General features: G+C 39.5%; 1 protein-coding gene across 3 annotated transcripts in view; it reads left to right on the top strand.

Annotated features, from left to right (window-relative positions):
• Positions 1-466: 466 nt before the first annotated feature.
• FBXL4 (F-box and leucine rich repeat protein 4) overlaps positions 467-18,205 on the top strand; it is a 78,358-nt gene continuing 60,619 nt past the window's right edge. The window contains exons 1-4 of one of the 3 annotated variants that reach the window (XM_038554779.1): positions 467-622; positions 6,757-6,882; positions 16,768-16,885; positions 17,541-18,124. In XM_038554779.1, the coding sequence (XP_038410707.1) occupies positions 17,613-18,124 (512 nt within the window). In that variant the 5' untranslated portion in view covers positions 467-622; positions 6,757-6,882; positions 16,768-16,885; positions 17,541-17,612. The remainder of the gene's footprint in view (positions 623-6,756; positions 6,883-16,767; positions 16,886-17,540; positions 18,125-18,205) is intronic. The other 2 variants (XM_038554782.1, XM_038554780.1) reach the window with 2 other exon arrangements.

Genomic DNA, 18,205 nt, shown 5'->3' with positions numbered 1-18,205 from the left:
GTTTTCCGCTTTTGCTCTGAGGACCTTAGGCATTACCCGGCTCGCCAACTCTGGACTGCAAAAGCCTTGGCAGGACTACACTACAGACGGCGGCCTGGTGCAAGGAACGCGTCACTCCCGCAGTGGATTTCAACCACTGCCTGCTGGGTAGTGAGTGAGCAATTTATAGGGCGCGGCTGGGGCTGGGGAGTCAGTAGGAAGCTCCTCCCCGCGGCCTGGGAGGGGGCGGTCCTGGCGGACGCCGCGCGGAGCTCCAGCTGCGGCGGCGCCCCGCCTCCCCTGGCCCCGCCCTCTGGCCCCGCCCTCTGGCCCCGCCCTCTGGCCCCGCCCTCTGGCCCCGCCCTCTGGCCCCGCCCTCTGGCCCCGCCCTCTGGCCCCGCCCTCTGGCCCCGCCCTCTGGCCCCGCCTCCCCCGCTCGGCCCCGCCCTCTGGCCCCGCCTCCCCGCTCGGCCCCGCCCCTCCTCGCGGTCTCCGCGTCTTCCTTCCGGGTCGCGCTGGGCCGGCCTCTGAGCCGTCGCGCCGCAGCGCGGGACTCTGGGAGCCGCCCCCGCGCCCGCGTCTCCCGGTGCCGCCTGGGTCGCTGGTGAGGCCCAGGGCGTGCACCTCTCCCGGACCCGGCAGGGTACGGCCCTTCCTTTACCTCTTTTCCTCCGGCGGGTCTCCGTCTTCCTCCCTGAGCGCTGGGGCGGGGCCGGGCCAGGGCGGAGCGCCGCGCTGCGGGGAGCCTGGGCGCGGGCCGAGGTCCCCGCCGGCCGCCCCTCCCCCCGGGCCCGCGCCCGCGCCCGCCCGCCCCCCGCCCCCCGCCCCCCGCCCGCCGAGCTTGCCGGGCCCCCGTGAGCGGCTCACGCGCCGTGCGTGCGGCTTCTCTGCCCCAGCGTGTCCGCACGGCGTGCGGCGGCGGCCCGACTCCCACCCCGCCGGGGCCTGTTTACCCCGCGGGGCCCCCGGGCCCGAGCCGTGAGTGCAGCCCGCGGCGGCCGCCTGCCCGCCCGTGTCCTTGTTGCCCCCGTGCGTGTTGCCTTGATTTCCCCGTAGCATCGCTGCTTTGCGCTAACCAGGCCCGTGGTCTAGGACTGCGACAAGATACCGGGCGGCAGCCCTGTTCCCAAGTGCAGGGGTGTCCCTGGGCGTAGTGTTGGCGGTGACCACCCCCTCGGCCTCCCCATCCTCATGTTGGCAGTGGGAGAGGTTTGGGGTCGCCCTGATGGTTCCCAAGGGCTTATTGGCACATAGCCGTGGGCTGCAGTCACTAATCGGGATTTACGAACAAATAGAAAGTCAAGGTGATTAATAAGCCTGTGGTCAGGTAGCGGCGTTGACGGGACACCGTGATTGGCACCTTGCCCTGGGGGATCTGACGCCAGGTGCGGTGATCTTGATTGTTCCACTTGGAGGACAGCAGCTGCCTTTCCTGCTTCCTGGCGTGCGGTTCCTTGGGTTCAGGCACGCTGTATCCTTTAAAGAGCTCGCTTAATGCCTCTGTAGGTCCGCACTCCGTATTGTACCTGTTGGTGAAGTACAGGGAGATTTTCCTAATGCACCCACGATCCTGCAGCTCCTCAGGAGCTCTTTTAGGTTATTGGGGGCGCCCCGCGGGCGGCGATGTGCCCCATCACCCTGGTGGGCACTCTCGAATTGCTCATTGAGTTGGATTCTTCTTTTCATACCTTTTTTTTTTTTTTTTTTTTGAGTACCAACTTTTTAAGCTCCGATGTTGGCTTTTCTGAGCCCTTCAACTTCCGGCGCTTCTCTCCCGGTTTTACGGACTTGAAAAATCAGAAATCATGCGCAGTGGTTAACTTTCTTCTCTATAACGCCGTGATCGAGTAATGCAGTTATCGTACTGCTCTCACCGTGGCGTCTTAAAATATTGCTAACCGCTGTCTTTTACTTTCAAATATAGTCAGCAAAAACTGTCCCTTTGTTCTCTGCCGTCTTAGTCTCTGCCTCGCGCTCTTAAATTTCCTGGGATCAACATGCTGGTTTTACTTCATGGAGCTGTAACCTTGGAGAACTGCAAATATATATGTACCCACCTGTTTTCTTCTAGTACTTTTAAATTTTTTTTTTTAAAGATTTTATTTATTCATCATAGACACACACAGAGAGGCAGAGACACAACACAGGCAGAGGGAGAAGCAGGCTCCATGCAGGGGGGCCCAATGTGGGACTCGATTCCGGGTCTCCGGGGTCACGCCCTGGGCCAAAGGCGGCGCTAAACCTCTGAGCCACCCAGGGATCGATCCCCTGTTCTAGTACTTTTAATGAACTTAGTCATCATCCAAAACTCTTTAACTTGCCTCACGTATAATTTAGCGTGAAAAAGGAAGTAAGGCGCTTCCCCCACCCAAAATTGTGAGCCATGGACCCCATCATCATTTGTTGGATTCTGTTTTTCCCAGCTGATAACAAATACTTTATTTATCCAAGGTCCTTCCTCATTCTTGTGTGTTCTAAGGACGTTTTCTGAACTTTTGTTCTGTGATCTCTGGCTTCCTGTACTGATCCCATGCTGCTTTTCTTACTCTAGCTTTATAGTGTGTTTAATGTCTAGTGATTCAAACAGTGTCTGGTATATTGTTGACCACTAAATATTTTTGGAATGACGACACTTAGTGGGGTTAAATTGATTTCCTTTTTTATATACCCCCTTTATTTTAAAAGAATTTATCTATCTATCTATCTATCTATCTATCTATCTATCTATCTATCTATTTGTTTATTGTGGGAGCAGTGCTCTAAATAAATAAGGGGCAGAGGGAGAGGGAGAGAGAAAATTCAAGCAGACTCCACACTGAGGGCAGAGCCTAAACCAGGGCTGGATTCCCAAGACCCTGAGAGCACGACCTGAGCCAAAATCAAGAATTGCTCGCTCAACCTACTGAGTCACCCAGGTGCCCTGCCCCCCTTTAAAGTTTCTTCACTATTCTTGAAATTATTATTATTTACTTTTAGGTAACCTATTTCATGGTACGTTGAATCATTAACCATTGCTAAGTAAATCCCTTCTTTTGATACCTCAGAACTGGTGCCGCATAGAGTTGCTCCTTAGAGTTGTATGTAGAAAAGCAGCTGTTCAAAATCTGCAGGTCTTTTAGCTTTGCATTGTGTTGTTCAGAAGTATAGGCTCTCCTCAGCCATGACTCAGGACTTTCTGTACGTGGTTTCAGCAGCTCTGAGGAATAAATGCAGATAGAAGTAACATCCAGGGCAGCCCCTTGTCCATTTGTATTTTACTATCCTAACTGTATGTCTTAGGTGTAAAAACTTAACAGATACTTAGAAACTTTATTAGATTATAAAATGTATACATTCTTCAAAAAAAAAAAAAAAATCAGGTAATACAGAAGTAGCCAAAGGAGAACGTTAGTGTTGTGTGCCCACCTATCTCACCTAATTTCCCAGAGATCATCATTAATCATTTGTTCTCCTTTCAGAGACTAGAAATACATGTGTACAAATCTCCATTTATTTCATAAATGACAGTGTACTCTATGTAATTTTCTATAACTTCCAGTTAGTAATAATTGATGAGCATCTTTCAGTATCAGTGCATAGAAAATTGTTTTTTAAAGGTCTTTTTTGGTATTTCAGTGTAGGAATAACCTAAAACGTGTTTAACTGATTCCCTATTGATATTTAAGCCATTTCAAATTTATTTCTATCACAGACAAACTGCAGGGATCATTTTTGTATTTATCTATTTGCACATTTGCTTATTTCCTTGGTGTAGATGCTTAGACATGTAATTGCTGGGTCAAAGGCTATATATATTTTAAATAATGATAGATCGTGCCATATTGCTTTTCAAATGTAAAATTTGAGTGACTTGAGTAAATTTTTACACTTTATAAGAATGCTGCCACTGCCATATCATTGCCAAGAATTGTCACAGATCTTGAGATTTAACCCTACTTGTAAGCCAACAGTTTCATGGACACTGGCAGAAGACATGAAACTCTTGGGCCAGAGACAAAGCACAGCAACAGCAGTAGCCAGAGTATTGTCATTTTCTTATGCAGCTTGCTTGAACTCCAATTTCTTCTGGGTGATGTGGTAAGGACAAGATGACTCCAGCACACACAGTAGATTACAGGACAGGAACCCTGAGTTTGGAGAACCTGAATCGTTCATAGAGGGCTGCAAGTAAACTTGCTTAACCTTTTCCCTACAGAGAGGCATTATATTTATAATGCTACAGACTTTCCCATTACTCTAAAGGGAAATCTCTCTTTATCTACCATGGATGTTTGCTATATAGACATCCTTGAAAAGATAGTCTGGAACAAAGGCTATCAGTGCCCCCTGCTTATAAGATGTGCAGAAACATGAGAGACCTGTCAAGAATTGTATCAACATGATACAATCGTTTCTTACATTTTAGAAATTTTATGGATGAAAAATGCTGTTTTTACTGTTTTGATTTTACATTTCTTTATTGATAGAGTTAAAAATCTGTAAATGTTTATCAGTCATTTGCATTCTTTTTTAACTTATGTGTTCATCTTCTCAGTTTTCTATTGAAGTGTATCTTTTTCTTATTGGTTGTAATGGCTTTTTATGTGTTGTGGCTATTAGTGACTTGGTACACCATTTAATAGTATTTTTTTTCATGGTCTATTGTTTTAATGCTGTTTCTGGGAACTTTACAGAAATTTTTATAATATTAATGTTGTCCTATTATTCTCTTCCTTTATACCTCTTAAGTTTTCACCTCAGGATTATTAAAATACTTTGTACATATTCTCTTAATTTCATATTTTGTATCATAAATTTAGATTAAAAACGGTTGCTATGGTAATATTCTAAATTATTTTTCTAAATGTCTGGACATTTTTCTAAAACATTTATTTTGATAAGCCATCCTTTCCCTGTTGTTTTCCCTGACACACTTATTATACTACATTATTTATTTCCTCAAAACTGACAAATCAGTAAGCAAAATATGTTGGTTTCCTACTGTGACTATGAATTTGGTTGAATTCATCCTATGTGTAATTATTTGGATTTTATTCTTACAAAATATAATATACCATTTTGTCATGCTAAATTTTTGCCTGGGAGTCTATACTGTCTGATATTACTCTTGCCATCTCTATCATTTTGTGTATATCAGATCTTTATTGCCCATATTTTTAATTTTAGTAATTCTACATCATTTTACTTGCCTCTTGTAAACATCAAACATCATATACCTGGACCTTTATTTCTTATTCTAGTCTTCCCTCCTCCTAAATTGAAAGTTTGTCTTTGGGTTTTTTTTGTTTTTTTGTTTTTTCATTTTAAAACTTTTTTTAGAAAGATAATTATTGAGGGGTGCCTGGGTGGCTCAGTCATTTAAGCGTCTGACTCTTGATTTCAGCTCAGGTCCTGACCTTAGGGTCATGAGATCAAGGCCCTTGTTGGGCTCTCTGCTGAGTGTGGAGCCTCCTTAATATTCTCTCTCTTCCTCTCTGTCCCTTCCATCCTCTGAAGGAAAAAAAAAAAAAAGAATTATAGATTCACATGCAATTATAAGAGAGAATATAGAGAAATCCTATGTATCCTTCACCTAGTTTCCTCTTGTAATAACATCTTGCATAAAACTACACAGTACAGTATTTTACCCAGGAAATTGACATTGGTACAATCTACAGACTTTATCCAGATTTCATGACTTTTACATGTGCTTGTGTGTGTTTGCATTTAATTCTTTGCTAAGATAATTTTATGTAGATCTTGTGACCACTACCTTGGCCAAAATATAGAACAGTTTCATTACAAAGATCCTTGTGCAAAAGGCTTTATCTTTTAATAGGAAAATTTAACCTATTCATATTTTCCTTTTTTTCCTCTTCCTTGCAATTTCAGAAATTCTAAAATCATCTATAACTGTTTCCCTTATACCTCCATTCAATAGTGACTCCTTGCCTTCCCTACATTCTTTAGGTTTATTGATTTGATTTTTTTACATATGTTCCCTCCCCCCCACCCCTCCACCCCCAGCCATCTTTTTCATCTTCACCAGTACTATATGTGTAAAGATTTAAATTTGACTGTAAGGTCACTAGTTACTTGAATATTACGTCTTTCATTTTAAAAAATAATTTAATTCCTTTGTTTTTTGACTGGAATACTTTCTTCAAGATATTTCTTTTTTTTTTTAATTTTTATTTATTTATGATAGAGAGAGAGAGAGGCAGAGACATAGGCAGAGGGAGAAGCAGGCTCCATGCACCGGGAGCCCGATGTGGGATTCAATCCCGGGTCTCCAGGATCGCGCCCTGGGCCAAAGGCAGGCGCTAAACTGCAGCGCCACCCAGGGATCCCTCTTCAAGATATTTCTTAAGAAGAATTTGGGAAGTATATTTGTATGTCCAAAAATATTTTTCATTGTGTTGTTTTTCCTATGTGAATAACAGTTTGAGTCAGGTTTTTTCTTTAGAATTCCTGAAATATACATTATCTTCTAGCATTTCCTTGAATTTCCATCAGCTTCAGTCTCTTGCATTTATATAAGCATTAGGTTTCTTGCATCTGTGTTCTAAGTCACTTATTTTTTCATTTAAAATTGTAATTTACTGCAGCCACCATGTTTTTAATTTCAAAGACCTTAAAATGTTTTAAAATTAGTTTCTACTTGTTTTATGAATTCTATACTCTATTAATTCACACTAAAGATAACAATTATAATTTTAAAACTACTCTTCTATTGTTTATCAACTTTTATTGGAGACCATTTGCTCTAATTGCCCAACTTATTTCTTTGTCTTTAAGATGGATAATTCTGTGCCTACCTATAAATGCAGATCTATGTTGGCTGATTTGTTCCTGGTTGGGAATCTCTGTGAAGTCATGAAGGTCACTGTTCTCTCTTCTAGAAAGGTAGTTCCCTAAAGCCAGGTGAGTGGAAGAGTCTCTGTGATCGGGCTTTGTCCTAGACACAATGAATGGGCAGGACATGTCAACTAATAGATATCTTTCAGAGTATGCTGGTCAAGAACAGACTAATGAAGTAGGACCATAAATAGGCCAATGTGGGGATATTAAATCTCTAGCTTGATTTTGTTTGGTCCAAAACAAAGACTGCAATCAATAGCATACAGGATAGTCCTATCACCCTAGGAATTCCTTTGTATGGACCCTTTGTAGTCATTGGAGTTAACCCATCTTTCCTTTGACTTCCTGGCAATCCCTGATCTGTTTGCCTTCCCTATAGTTTTGTCTTTTCTAGAGTATCATATAAATGAAGTTATACAATATGTAGCCTTTAGGTGTAGCTTCTTTCACTTACAAAATCATTTTAAGATTCATCCGTGCTATTTGCTGAATCAGTGGTTCATTGTATGGATAGATGTATGATGGTTTATCCTTTCACCTGTTGAAGGACATCTTGGATGTTTCCAGGTTGGAGTGATTATGAATAAATAAACATTTGTATATGGGTTTTTGTTTGAAAATAAATTTTCAATACACTTGGACAAGTAATATAGGAGTGAGAATGCTGGATGGCTTGGTAAGGGTTTGTTGAGCTTTATACTACACTGCCAAAGTTTTCAAAAGTGGCTATACCATTTTGTATTCCCACCAGAAGTATTTGCAACATCCAATTTGGTATCATCTTAAAATTTCATTAATCTGTAATTAACTCGTTCCAGGTTTAAGATATTAAATATTACCTGTCCCAGAGTTACCCTTTTGAAATTATGCTTGACGTTGCTCTCAAGTAAAATGTTTGCTAGGATACCCAAAAATATGCCATAAAGGGAAAAAATGATAAATTGGGCTTAATAAAAATTGAAAAGTTTTTTCTTTAAAAGATATTATCAAATAGGGACACCTGGGTGGCTGAGTGGTTGAGTGTTTGCCTTTAGCCCATGGCGTAATCCTGGAGTCCTGGGATCGAGTCCCACATAGGACTCCCTACATGGAGAGAATGCTTCTCTCTCTGCCTGTGTCTCTGCCTCTCTCTCTCTCTGTGTCTCTCATGAATAAATTTTAAAAATCTTAAAAAAAGAAAAAAAAAAACGGTATTATCAAACAGATGAAAAGCCAGGCACAGACTGGGAGAAAATGTTTGTAAAACATTTATCTGATAAAAAACCTTGTATGTAGAATGTGCAGAAACTCTTACAACTCAATAATAAGAAAACAAAAAAACCTGATTTTTAAAAATGGGCAAAATATACATTTCACTAAAGGAGATACAAATGGCAAATAAAGACATGAAAAAATGCTCCACATCATTACTAGTCAATTGATATTTACTACCCACCCGATGGAACGGCTCAAGACTGATGATGTTAACTGTTGATGAAGATGTGGAACGACTAGAATTTTCATATATTGCTGATGGAAATGTAAAATGTTGCAGACATTTTAGAAACATTTTGGCACAAGAAACAACCCAAATGTTTATAAACAGGCGAATGGGTATGTCTGTATCATGAATATGATTCAACAATAAAAAGGAGCAAACCGTGAATATACATAACAACAGGGATAAAGATAGGCTGTGCAAAATAACCTAGACACAAAAGGACACATACATATTATTTCACTTATATGTAACTCTAAAGGACAGTCTGATTTATAGTTATATAAACTTCTTGTTATCTGGTGCAAGAAGTGGCTGGATGATTGGGAGGGGGCGGCAGTGAACCTTTTGGGCTGATGGAAATATTCTCTATTTTCAGTTTTGGAGGTGATCGCATTGGTATATATCTTTGTCAAAACTCATTAAACTATATACTAATTTTTTTTTTTTGGAATGTGAATTACACACTAAAGTTAATTTAGCAGTACTACAACATTTTAGTTAATTGCTCTTTTAGTATGAATGGTTAGCTGTGATGTACCCATGATCTTTTAATTGGATTTTTGTCAGGAAGGCTGAGTATAAATTCAATATATTTCTATTAGGTAAAATGCTCTATTTTACTGTCCAAAAATGTATAGTTAGTATTTGAATAAAGTAAATTCAGTATACTTTATGGTTTTAGTAGCTAGAGAGTTTTTTTTCCTCTCTTCAGTGAGTCCATTTAAATTGCCCTTAGCCAAATATCCCTAATATTTTAGATTTTAATTAAATAATACATTGTGATTCTGCCAAAGTTTTAGGGTTATTCTAAATTCACAGTTCTTCCCATTCAGATGATTTATTCTTACCCATCATTAACAAGAGAATAAAAGATAAAGATAATATGGCATGGTGGCAGCTTATCTAAAGTACTTTATATATCATACCTGTGTTATTAGAAACACGTCCTTCCTTGTCACTTTGTGAGATGGTGCTTTGGGCAGGAAGAGGGTTTTCAGGTCCACTGTGTTAAATCACCAAACATCTTTCCCTACAGCTCTGCTTTTTAAAAGAAAAGAAAACATTGACTCCTTGATTCCTTTCTCTACTAAAGAAAGTTCATGAAATATTTCATAAGTTAAGATATGCTTGTTGTTGTTGTTGTTGTTTTTAAGATATGCTTGTTAAAGAAAGTTTAGGAAAGAGGAGAGAGAACTAACCGTCATCAATTTCTAGGTTAAATTGATTTTAAATCTAAATTTTTTTTTAAAGATTTTATTTATTTATTCATGAGACACACAAGAGAGAGAAGCAGAGACACAGGCAGAGGGAGAAGCAGGCTCCCTGAGGGAGCCTGATATGGGACTCTATCTCAGGACCTCAGGATCATGACCTGAGCCAAAGGTAAACATTCAACCACTGAGCCACCCAGGCTCCCCTTCTCCGTTGTTTTCTGACAAGGTTATTCTTGACTTGATTTCTTATGCACTTCTTAACATGGTCCTCACCATTTGTTCATGAACTCAGCAGAAGTTTGGAAATGCCTGCTGCTGCCATACTTTTTCTATTTTTGAGTTCTACTTTGATTCCTGGAAGAGAAAGAAGTACTCTTGGTCTTTTTGTTTTTCAGGATTTTTCCTTGGCCTTTAGGTTTTTCCTTCCTGAGTGGTTCAGCTGCCTTTTTTTACTCTATTTGTCTGGATTTTCAAGAAGCTCTGAAGCAGGCTAGGAGGCTGTATTTTCCCTGTCCATACACATAGTTCAGTTAAGAAGTTTATTCTATATCAGAGTCTTGTTGAATAAAAACTGTGATCAGAATAAGTGTTTTAACTGGAGGAGAATTTACTTAGAGGAGGAGAGATGCATGTAAAATCGTAATATTCCACTTCCAATAGTCTCCTTACTGACAGTGGTACATTATTTTAACATAGTACATTGAAATGTAAATAATTACTGTGAAGAAAAAGAGCTGCTTTGCTACCACTCAGCCTTTGCTCCTCCCTAGCTCGTCTAATACCAGAACATACCAACCTGTCTTTTTACCCTTGCTCTTTTATTATTGCCTTCCCTGTCTGGCTTCTGCCCTCTTGTTCCTAGGTTATCACTTTTTCTAAGAACTTCTTTTCCACTCATAGTTTTTCCTGTTCTTCTTAATCATTCTATGGTCTTAACATAGATTTGGAGTGTTAAAAAAAATTCATTGTATTTGAGAAAATAGTTTCCTTTTACCTCTCCAATCATCTCTTTCATGAATCTTTCTTTAATTTCAATCAGAGTTTCTTTGTAGCCAAGGTCAAGTCTCTTTTATGTGTTCAGGGGCTGCTTTTGTACTAACGGAGGTTACTACTTTTTTACATTCTCTTTGAACAGTAAAATTTCAATATGTATACTATTCCTTATTGGATGGCTTCAAAGAAGGTCATACATTTGATTCTTACCTATTGTGTTTCGGTTTTTATTATCCACTTTTCCCCTCTTTTGCTCTGTATCAAGATATGGAATTTTTTTTTGCTTCATTTTTCGGTCGACGTGTTCTTATCTTGAAGAGTCCCTGGTTTCATTTCTGTGTTCATTTCTGGCCATCTTCTCTGCCAGTCTTCAAAAAACAGAACAAATGCTTATTGAGCATATATTGGCATGTGCTAAGCCCTAAGGGTCTAGTTATGATTAAGTCACATTCTCTGAACTTGAGGAATTCATAGTCTGTTAGGATAGAAAAAATCTCTCACCATGTAAGAAATGGCACACAAGAGTGTAAGAGCAGAGAAAAAGTGAGTGGTAGACAAAGTCTGGACCTGACCTTAAAGGATGAATAGAGGGTGCCAGGTGGGAAAGAACAAGTTGTTCCAGCCAGCAGCCCAGCCTCAGTGGAAGACTTGAAGATGCTGAGATGTGCAAGCACACGTGTGGTTGGGGTGAGGCATATATTCTACAGCAAGGGTGCTGAGTGTGGAGAAGTGGAAGGGAAGGGGAGAAGATAGGTGCCAAGGTAGTTGGAACATTCTTGGATCTCATTTTATCAAAAGACAGTCTTCTCTTAATGGTACCTCTGTCTATTTGAGAATGAAGAGGAAGAAGGCCCAGGGAGAAGTTATCAGACAGGCAGAAGGAGACCTAAAAGCATGTGGTGTGTGTGTGTGAGGGGGCAGGCCAAGAAAGAAGGCCGGTTGTGAGTGGCAGCTCTTGCACTGGATTCAAATATAATTCCCCTCTTCTTGATATTTTCTCCATTCACTGATGTCTTGATTCGTAGACTTGTCCAGAAAAGTCCTTTCCTCAAAATAGTGTCTCTTGATCAGTTTCAGCAGGATTCAGAAATGAGAACATTACCAGGTTTGGCCTTTTTTTTTTTTTTAACTGATTTCTTACCACATTATGCAACCCTGTTAGGTTTGGTGTGATGCTGTGGAGCTGCCTAGGCCCTCGTCTTTCCTCTTCACTTCAGTGGCTTGTCTCTGTGGGTCATTCTGCAACAGGACTGTGTTGTGGCTTGCCTTCAGTATCTGGCCATGCCTTATTGCCTGTCCTTTTTCCTTTTCTAGATCTTTTCACCTTAAGTTGAGAATCCTCTTGGAGTTGTAAGCTTGTTTCTAGGTTCTTTCATTGCACTGTGAACCTAGCCTTAGCGTGGTCCTGGCTCGAGTTCATTCCGATGGCCTCCTTTTGTTTATTTTATGGAAAGTCCTTTTCCTTCCTCCTCTTTCCTGTGCTGGAGCAGGAGCCGTCTTCTCTGCAGTTCCTGCCATCCTGCTTCTCTCCGCCTCATCGACTCCCCATCTCACTTCAAATCTCAGTAGAAAACATATGTTCTCCCTTGCCTATACCTCTTAATTTCTCTTTTCCACTGTTATTGCTTGCTCTGTAATTGTATTATTTAACTTTGTTAAGCATTTTATAATATGAAAGATGTAGTTGAAAATAAAGTTGTATTATAATAAAATCATGTCGTGTAGAGCAAGTTGTTTCCCAAGGAGTATGAAAGTCTCAGGATAGAAGTTAAGATGACTGTTGTTCTGTATTCCTTGATTGTGCTGGTATAAAGGTTCCGTGTGTTGCGGAAAATTTTTCCCCTCATAGCCATTGTTGATAAGTAATTGGATTAGACAGCTAATAAAATAGCAATCACCCTATTTCTAATTCTGATTTTTTGTTAAATGGAAAACAGTATTTTTATATGTTGTGAGGGTTTTAAAAAGTAAAGTAGCCCTTTGAATGAACTGAAAAAGAACATATCTCTCGAAAGGTATATTTTACAATCACCCCTTTGGACACTTTAGTGTACCAGGTTAATACTTATTTATTTGCGCCAGGTGGGAAAAGTCATTTTGACTTTGAATCCCATTCTCCTCATAAAGTAGTTATTGTATCTTTTGCATTTGGTTCATTGCCCATTGGGATATTCATTGGTTATCACAAATTGCCTCTATGCCTTGGCAAAAATCCAAACAGTACTTGGACAATTTGGACTTCAGCATTGGCTGTTGCTGCCCACATGAGTCCTGAGACTATGGCTCTATTCCCCTTTTCAGCTTCATTTCCCAGGGAAAAGTAGAGTGAGCTATTCTTTCTCCTCCATATGTTCTTCTCCACCCCACCCCCAAACACTTTTATAGTGTCATCTTAGATGATTGGAAAGGAGTTGAGAATCAATGAAGGGTGTTAACAGTGGGTTTGCACACTTCCTGTTTATATTTCTATGCCCTGTTTATTTTCAAAAACAGTTTTTAACTTTATTACATTTTTCTGAGCAGTATTGCTGGAAAAGAATAAATATATTTGCTTGTTCAGTGTATCGTACATTGATTTTACTTCTTTCAAAAACTTGTCAGTTTTAGCTTTATCTTACAAAAAATAATGATTTTTTTATTCATAGTTGGAAAAATCAAGCATCCATTTATATTGCTCTTCTACTCTGCAGAAGTTTGAATATATAATACATACATTTACAGTTTATAACTCACTTTTACATATGTTGCTTCAGTGTAAAATTTTACTTAACTCTAACGCAGCTTAAAAATGATATTGTTTGTATGGCATTCTTGCTACTTTTTATATTATCTCATAAGTTATAATAGTAAAAGCTAGCTGGGAAACAAAGTCCATGGCTTGGTATGTCAATTAGAATTTGACTTTCAAAAAAAAAAATTGACTTTCACAACTTGTCTCCATCTTTTTGGCAAGAATGGTTGTGAAAGTTCACATGAATGATGATATCTTGTTTTGCAGGTATTCCTTTGGTTTTATAAAATTTTTACTTTCTGATAAATGCAATTTTATAAAGAAAGTGAAAGTAGCTCCTGAAGCAGGCCATAGACTGTGGAGTGAGAAGTGATGTCCAAAGATTATATAGCCAGGGGGCTTGGGTGGCACAATCAGTCGAGCTTCCCACTCTTGGTGTCTGCTCAGGCCATGATCTCAGGGTCATGGAATTGAGGCCCCCTTCCATCTCTCTGCTCTGGCTCTGTGCTCTGTGCAGAGCCTGCTTGGGACTCTCTCTCCCTCTACCCCACCCCCCGCATATCACCCCCCTCAAATAAATAAATAAATCTTAAAAAAAAAAAAAAGATTATAAAGCCAAACTCATCCATCCACTTTGGCAAATGGAATTCTGTCCTTCTCATGAAGATTTCCAGGAGTAAAACAGGCAGTCTTCTGTCAATTGAGTTGGATGCTTACCAATTGCTTTTTATTTCCTAAATTTCATTTTTGCAGTTTATTTTATCCTTTTTCTTTTAAGAAAGAGAAGGACCAAGTAAATTCTTTGGGCAATTACCCGTGTTAATATACCTGCGGGCCTGTTCTGAAATAAAGTGTATATTGTAAAAGGTGTATCATTTTAAATTTTGACATTAAAGATTTGAGATTAGTGCATTGGTAATTTGTGACAGATTTATACTTGTGGTAGGTGAAATATTTGAATAAAGAAGTGATATACTAGATTGTTTCTTTCCGACACTTATAACATGATCTATACTTTAGCACTTGGTGTTCTATTTCCTGAGGAGAACCTGACTCTTGATTCGTGGTACATCAGCACTAGGAACGTGTGCTGCAGAAACACCTTATTTATTTTAATACATATTTTGTTACTCTTCTCTAGAAAATGTCTTGTTCAGACTGTTCTATTATGTCTTGTTCCTGGGGTGCAAATTCCTCCATTTAGTGAGTCTGCCTACTGAGTGTCCTTTATCGTGGTTCCTTTTCTCTTGTAGTCTGTGAGTTTTTACTGTGATGTATCTTTAGTAAGGGTTTAGTCTGTCTTGTGTCATGTGTCATGAAAGTATCCCTGCAAAGAGGTTTCATATCTACCCCTAATAGGTTCTAAAGTTTTACCAGTTCAGGACTACTTTATCTTTTTAAATTCTTTTGGCTTGGGGTTGGGGTGGAGATTCTAAATCTCATATGAAAGTAGTGTGAATTTAGGTCCATGTTCTGTGCATGATATATGCCTAATAGGATTCTGTTTTCCCATTGGTGACTTTTCCCCATTATCTAAATTGATGTCATGTCTCCTTAGGCTTCCTGGGCAATGAGTTAAGTTTTCACATTCCTGGTTTCATAGATAGGATAATCAATCTTTCCTGATTTTTTGGCTTTATGAAGCTCTTTCCACATGTGACCTATGGCTTGAAATAACCTTTTTGCATGGATGTTAGAAAGTCCCCTTGTAACCATTAAGGCCTATCTATCTATACCTGATTCCAGGAGTTGTATTAACTTCAGCTCCTGCTCTGCACTTTGACTTTCCTTTGTTTCTTATAACTGTGGATTTTCCTCACTTGTTTCAAGCTCAGTTCTTTATTTACTGTTTCACTGGTTATGTTTTGTCAAGCATTTCAGTGTGTTTGAATTTGGCTGGGATTAAGATGCACAAGAATGCTGTTATATAATCTTAAATTATTTAAGACTTTTATAGTGTGTTTTATTTGTTCATCACCTTTCTATCAACACATCAACTATTATGTGCCTACCACATACTGAATACTTTGAGAATTGAAGATCTTTGGCTAGATCCTGCCTTCAAGAAACAGTCTGATTAAAAAATGGGCAGAGGACCTGAAAAGACACTTTTTTGAAGAAGATACACAGATGGCCAACAGACACATGAAAAGATGCTCAACATCACTACTCATCAGGGAAATGCAAATCAAAACCACAGTGAGATATTACCTGACACCTGTCAGAATGGCTAAAATCAAAAAGACAAGAAATAACAAGTGTTGGTGAGGATGTGGAGAGAAAGAGACCCTTGTGCCCTGGTGGTGGGAATCTAATTGGTACAGCCCCTGAGGAAAACAGTATAGAGGTTCCTCAAAAAATTAAAAATAGAAATACCATATGATCCAGTTAATTCCACTACTGGGTATTTACCCAAAGAAAGCAGAAACACACAAAAAGATGCATACCCCTATGTTCTTTGCAGCATTATTTACAATAGCCAAGATATAGAAGCAACTTAAGTGTCCATCGATAGAAAGTAAACACACACACACACACACACACACACACACACACAGGAATATTATATGGCCATAAAAAAGGATGAGACCTTGCCATGTACGTGATAACATGGTGGGACCTAGAGCACATTATGCTAATTGAAATTAGAGAAAGACAAATGATTCCACTTATATGTGGAATCTAAAAAATGAAAAAACAAAATCAGACTTATAAATACAGAAAACACTGATATTTGCCAGAGGAAAAGGGGAATAGGTAGAATGAGTGAGGAGTGAGAGACTCGGGCTTCCAGTTATGGAATGAATAAGTCATGGGAATAAAAGTCACAGTGTAGGCAATGTAATCAATGATATTGTAATAGGGTTGTATGGTGACAGTTGGTAGCTGCACTTGTGGTGAACATAGCATAATGTGTCGAGATATTAAATCATTATGTTGTACACCTGAACCTAATGTAACGCTGTGTGTCAACTGTACTCAGAAATTTTTTAAAAATAAAAAATAGGGCAGCCTGGGTGGTTCAGCGGTTTAGCACTGCCTTCAGCCCAGGGCGTGATCCTGGAGACCTGGGATCGAGTCCCACATCGGGCTCCCTGCGTGGAGCCTGCTTCTCCCTCTGCCTGTGTCTCTGCCTCTCCCTCTCTGAGTGTGTGTGTCACAAATAAATAAATTAAAATAAATAAATAAATAATAAAACAATGAGATCAACAATACTGTTTGGTCCCTACAATATATGTCTGCCCACACACTTGGATCCATAAGCTATAGGTTTGTATTGTTTATATAGAAAGGAGTCATTATGATGTTTTTATGACATTCCATCATGAAATTTTAAAATTATAGTAGTAATTCAGAATTGTCCACAAAGTCAGAAATATGTGACCTGTTCAATATGAAAGTTCTGCTTAACAAGTAGCTGTTGTTATCTGTGTTTATCTGTTTATCTAAAAGGTGATCTATAATCCTTTTGGGATATTTGACTTCCTAAGTTGGAAATAAAAATATCTTCTAAAACTGTTGTCTTATAGGTAAAAGAATGTGACATTTCAACATTTGAACCTGAAATCAGCATGCAGATTTCAGGCCACATGGATGAATGCCAACTTTTGCATTTCCTGTGTGTATCCTGTGACCATTCTCTCTGGGGTGAGTGATTTCTAAGAGTATCTGGCAGCAAACCAGATGCCAGCCAGCCATGGAAAGCCCTAACAAATACTGCTAAGAGTTATAAATTAAACACTGTCTGGTGATCTGTGATGTGTAAGGCAGTTAATTTAGTTGGTCTGGATTAACTGTCAGCTCCAGAAAACTATATTCCCATAATGTGAAATCTATACTTAGCATGTTTGGAGGTGAGTAATAATTAACAATAGGGCATCATTTGTTAAAATGTGAAGTTATAAAATGCCTTAAGGTTCTTTTGGATTTACAGCAGTGTTTTAGTGGTTGGCCATATTTTTGAAATGATTTTCATTTTAAAAGTTCAAGGACTTTAGTGTTTTCTGAAAGATAGTTATAACTTGGTATAAAATAGGTTTTTTTTGGGGTCATATACTTTCCATTGCCTTATATTACCAGTTTTGCTTCCCATATAGCATAAAATTGTATACATTTTCGATATTTAGGTTTCTTGAAAATTTATTTGATAAATTGTACCAGAGATTTATATTTACAGTGAATTTTGCTTTTTCAGTTTCATTCTGGGGGATTACATTGGGGGAAAAACTTGATTATTACCGTATCCATGAATTTTTCTGCATATTTAAATTATTTTACTTTACCAAGCCATTCATTTTTTTAGAACATCCTTCAAAGAGTTCATGCGTCTTACTGAGGACACCTGACCTTTTGAAGCTTCATAATTCACACCTAGATGTCACCAGTCTTTCCCATGTTAACAGTTCTGACTATGTTTTATTATATATGCCTTCGGCGCCGAGCCAGGACAGCTGCAAGAGGAGAAATGATGAACAGCCATAGAACTATAGAATCAAACAGCCGGACTTCCCCTCTCAACGCAGAGGTGGTCCAGTATGCCAAAGAAGTAGTGGATTTCAGTTCCCATTATGGAAGTGAGAATAGTATGTCCTATACCATGTGGAATTTGGCAGGTGTACCAAATGTATTTCCAAGTTCTGGTGACTTCACTCAGACAGCTGTATTTCGAACTTACGGAACATGGTGGGATCAGTGTCCTAGTGCTTCCTTGCCGTTCAAGAGGACACCGCCTAATTTTCAAAGCCAAGACTACGTGGAACTTACTTTTGAACAACAGGTGTATCCAACAGCCGTTCATGTTCTGGAAACTTATCATCCTGGAGCAGTCATTAGAATTCTGGCTTGTTCTGCAAATCCCTATTCCCCAATTCCACCTGCTGAAGTAAGGTAAGACTCATTTTTTTTTTAATGACCATGGTATATGGCTGAACGGCTTTGGTTGTTTTACTATTAGAAGTCTTTTTGTAT

The sequence above is a fragment of the Canis lupus genome, chromosome 12, assembly GCF_011100685.1.
Source record: "Canis lupus familiaris isolate Mischka breed German Shepherd chromosome 12, alternate assembly UU_Cfam_GSD_1.0, whole genome shotgun sequence".
NCBI lineage: Eukaryota > Metazoa > Chordata > Mammalia > Carnivora > Canidae > Canis > Canis lupus.
This window is presented reverse-complemented; position numbering and strand designations above follow the sequence as displayed.